Source organism: Pediculus humanus, genomic scaffold (assembly GCF_000006295.1).
Source record: "Pediculus humanus corporis 1103172108209 genomic scaffold, whole genome shotgun sequence".
Classification (NCBI taxonomy): domain Eukaryota; kingdom Metazoa; phylum Arthropoda; class Insecta; order Psocodea; family Pediculidae; genus Pediculus; species Pediculus humanus.
The window spans coordinates 99,161-103,156 of record NW_002987779.1 but is presented as its reverse complement, the minus strand read 5'-3'; the positions used below and the strand labels follow the sequence as shown (position 1 = coordinate 103,156).

Genomic DNA, 3,996 nt, shown 5'->3' with positions numbered 1-3,996 from the left:
AATATATAAATGATATTTATAAACAAACAAACAGACAGACAAAAACAAAAAAAACAAACGAATAAATCTTATTAATAATTAAATCCGAAATATATACGAAAGAATTAATAATAGACGATTCCATCGATTAAAAAAAAATAAAACAAATTTAATCCGCCATTTTGTTTTTTAAACGTCCGCGCACGCGTGAATCCATCATCATTATCATTATTATTATAATCCATGGAGAAATGGGAAAGGGGAGAAGAGGGTAGGGGAGGGAATGAGAGGATGAGGAAAGGATGAGGGGATTTAAAAAAAAAAAAATTTATTTTTCTCTCCGGTTCGCGGAGTGACATCGATAAATTAATTAATTAATTAATTTCTATTTATTTATTTAAATCGGTTGTATGTCGTTTTAATTGATTTTCGTTTATTAATGATTATTAATAATAATAATAATAATAATAATAATATTGATCGATACGTTTCGGTATAATTAATTAAAAACGTTATCGATTAACATCGAATTCATTCTTCTCGTTCGCGGACGAAAAATCGATCGATAATTAATTATTTTTATTATTATTATCATCATCATCATTAATATTAATATTGTTATTATTAATAATAATAATAATAATAATTTTGTCGGTTTTTATTATTATTATTATTATTATTATTATTATTATTATTATTATTATTCTATTTTATTTTTTCAAATTTAACTTTTTGTGGTTGTTTTACAAATCATTATTTTTCCCGTATTGCACGTTTGAGGTCTTAACATCACGGGTTCCGCGATAATAATAATAATAATAACAATAATAATGATATTAATAATGATGGTAATAATAATAATAATAATAATGATAATAATACATAAATAAAATGATTTAATAAAAATCCCGCGAATCTGTTTTCGTCTCAAACCGCAGAATCAACTTTTGCTCTAATTAAAATAAAATCATTCGTTCTCCCCGCATTATTGGCATTCGACACGTACACACGCACGCACGCACGCACGTACGAACGCACGCACGCAAAAACCATATGTTATTACCACTATTATTATTATTATTATTACTTTTTGTTTTTTTTTCCTTTCCAACGTCAAGCAAAATAAAAAAAATAAAATTGCCGTGTTTAACGTTTATTGCAAAAGCTTAAATATACCCCCCTTAAAGCCCCGTTTCGAAATAATGATGATGATGATGATAATAATAATGAAATTTGTACAGTTGCTGTCGGGTGTTATCAAGCGATTAAAAACCTGTCGTGTATTTTTCGAAAACAGGTACGAGCCTTACGCATTTCAACGCACAAAAACAAATTTAATTTTTCTTTTTTTTTTTTATTTAAAAATTAAAACGTGGAGGATTATTATTATTATTATCATCGCTTAAACGAGATTTTTAAGGGGATCCACATACTCCATGAAATAGAATTTTAATAATATTTATTGAAATTTTACTGCTTTGTACATAATTTTTGTGCCTGTACGAACGTTTAGCAAATTCTATAAAATTTTTTTTCCAGAATTTTTCCAGTCGCAAATCGTCAAACGTCGTCGTCGTCGTCGTCGTCATCGTTACATAAAAAAAAGGAAAGAAAAATGGCGCTCTGACACATAAAATAAATATAAATTGAAAAAAAAAAAAAAAAAACTTTCCGATTAATTTCCAGAATCGAATGGAAAGAAAATGAAAAAAAAAAATTGCTGGAGAATAAATATAAATGGGAAAAACGTTTCTTTATCCATTTACCCGTCGCTAAATTTAAAAAACAACGAAAATAAAAGGGGAAAAAAGAAAATTTTTTTCGGGAAAATATTACATAGTTTTCTGGAAAATTTTTATTCCAGCGCAAAAAAAATAGTAGAAAACATACGAATGAAACGACAAAATATTTAACGTTTGTTTGTTTGTTTGTTATATTCCGTCGCAAATTATTCATTTTTATTTATTTTATCCGTGACCGTTTTTTCATTAAATTTTTTGGAAATTCCAGCGTGAAAAAAAAAAAAAATTATCACGGATAAATAATAATAATTTTCCATTGATAAAACAAATACGAAAATTTTTTTAATAATGATGATGATGATGATGATGGGGGGAGAAGAATTTATGTTTTTCTTACGGCTACCTGAAAATTATTATATTTGTTGTGGTGGAATGCTGGAGAAAAAAATAAACAATTGGGTAAATCACGTAGACATTGAAATTTAATATTAACATTTCTACCTTCCTTTTTTTCTTCCAGTCTTTCTCCAAAATGAAAAAAAAAAAAAATACCGAAGGGAGCCACCGCATTTAATTCTAACCATTCGGATGGACTCCAGTGGTTTTATATAATTTTCTCCGAAATATTACATTAACTCTTTTGTTTTTTTACGTGCGAACGTGTGAGAGTAAATAATTTCTTTATTTTATTTTCGGAGAGAAAAAAATAATAATAATAATGATAACTTACCACCGGAAGTTTCGCCGTTCATTCCGTCAAACGTTTTATTTGTCATTTGAAAAAGAGCATCCAACGGAGATGTGTTTTTCCCCTGAACGGTTTTCCCACCGACTCTTTGCTGTTGCTGCCTGGATGACGTTCCTCCCGACGTTCCTCCCGATACCGAACAATTTATTATGTCCGGCGACGTGCAACAATCGCTTCCGCTTCCACCTAAACTTCCGGCCGTGCTAGACCGATCGGAAGAACACGTCGATAATGTTTCACTGTAGCAGAAATCAGCACTTTTGGGCCGAGTTCGTTTTCCACCGCTTTCGGAACCTTTCGAATCCCAGGGTCTAACAATTTTACTACCCGACTCCGTTTTCGTTTCCTCCTTACCTTTGGGTCTGTGATTTAATATGTCTAATATGGAAAATGATTTGACACCGTTTTGTCCCGCGGGATTCGTCAAATCCTCTAATTTTTCACCGTCTCTATCCCGGTTTTCCAACATGCTTATCCTACCTTCGGCTAATCGCGTTTCTAACATTCTCGCTTCCAACAATTGCCTGTGATCGAGCAAACTTTTTTCGAACAAACGATTTTCTATACCTAAAAGGTTTCTCTGTTCCGGCGTTAACAAATGCCGCGTGTCCGCGGCCGTCAACAAATGTCTCGGATCCGCGTTTAGTAAAAATCTTTGATGATCCGCCAAACGATTTTCTACTAAATTCCTTTCGAACAAGTGACGATTTTCCAACAGCAAATTCCTCTCGAGCAACTGACGTTGTTCAACGAGATTCCGATTATCCATGAACATGTTTCTGCCGTCGATGAGAACGCCCGGAGATGGGAAATGTCTTAAAGCGATCGGTATCGAAATGGGTATGCCCAAATGCGCGGGAGGTACCAAATTAAGATTTGGAAAATGATTCGCCGACATGACGGATGCCATTTCTTCGTCCGCGTCTAGCCTCGAAGTCGTCGGAAGGTGTCCCTTGTGTATAGGGTATTGTTTTGCTAAAGGTATGGAATTCGGAGAACAACTCCTTTCCTTTCCTTCCTCTTTTCTCTTCTTACTCAAATTCATCATTTTGAGTTTTTTCAACGGTTTGAAATATTCGTCGCATCCTTCTTTCGATGCTCCGTCGTCGCTGCAACTCCTTTTCCTCGGTTTAACCGTTTCCGATTCATCCTCTTCCTCTTTACTTTCTTCGAATTTATCATCGTCTTCGGGAATGGAATTAACCACGTTCAACGGAGACGGACATCCGACCGATATTTCACCGTCTTCTGAATCCGAATCGTTCATTGTTGTGACGTTATGTTGAGTCATATTCACTTTGTCATCACGATTAACACAACAACAAACAACCACAACAACAACAACAAACAAAAAACAAAAACAACAACAACAGAAAAAAAAACAATCGAAAATTTATTATATTTTTTCACTCGTAAAACCGTATTAAATTTTTTTTGTTTAATAAAATAAAAAAATTTACATGTTTTATAAACGACGAGATCTCGATACGAAAATCCATATAACGATATCGTGGACCATTATTCACT

At 32.7% G+C, this 3,996-nt stretch overlaps 1 protein-coding gene across 1 annotated transcript; it reads right to left on the bottom strand.

The window, feature by feature from the left end:
* Positions 1-2,103: 2,103 nt before the first annotated feature.
* Phum_PHUM439620 (uncharacterized protein) lies at positions 2,104-3,760 on the bottom strand (the record flags this gene model as incomplete). The annotated part of the gene is made up of 2 exons (XM_002429509.1): positions 2,104-2,246; positions 2,452-3,760. 2 exons carry the CDS (start codon positions 3,758-3,760, stop codon positions 2,104-2,106), a joined length of 1,452 nt encoding a protein of 483 aa, XP_002429554.1.
* Positions 3,761-3,996: the final 236 nt, after the last annotated feature.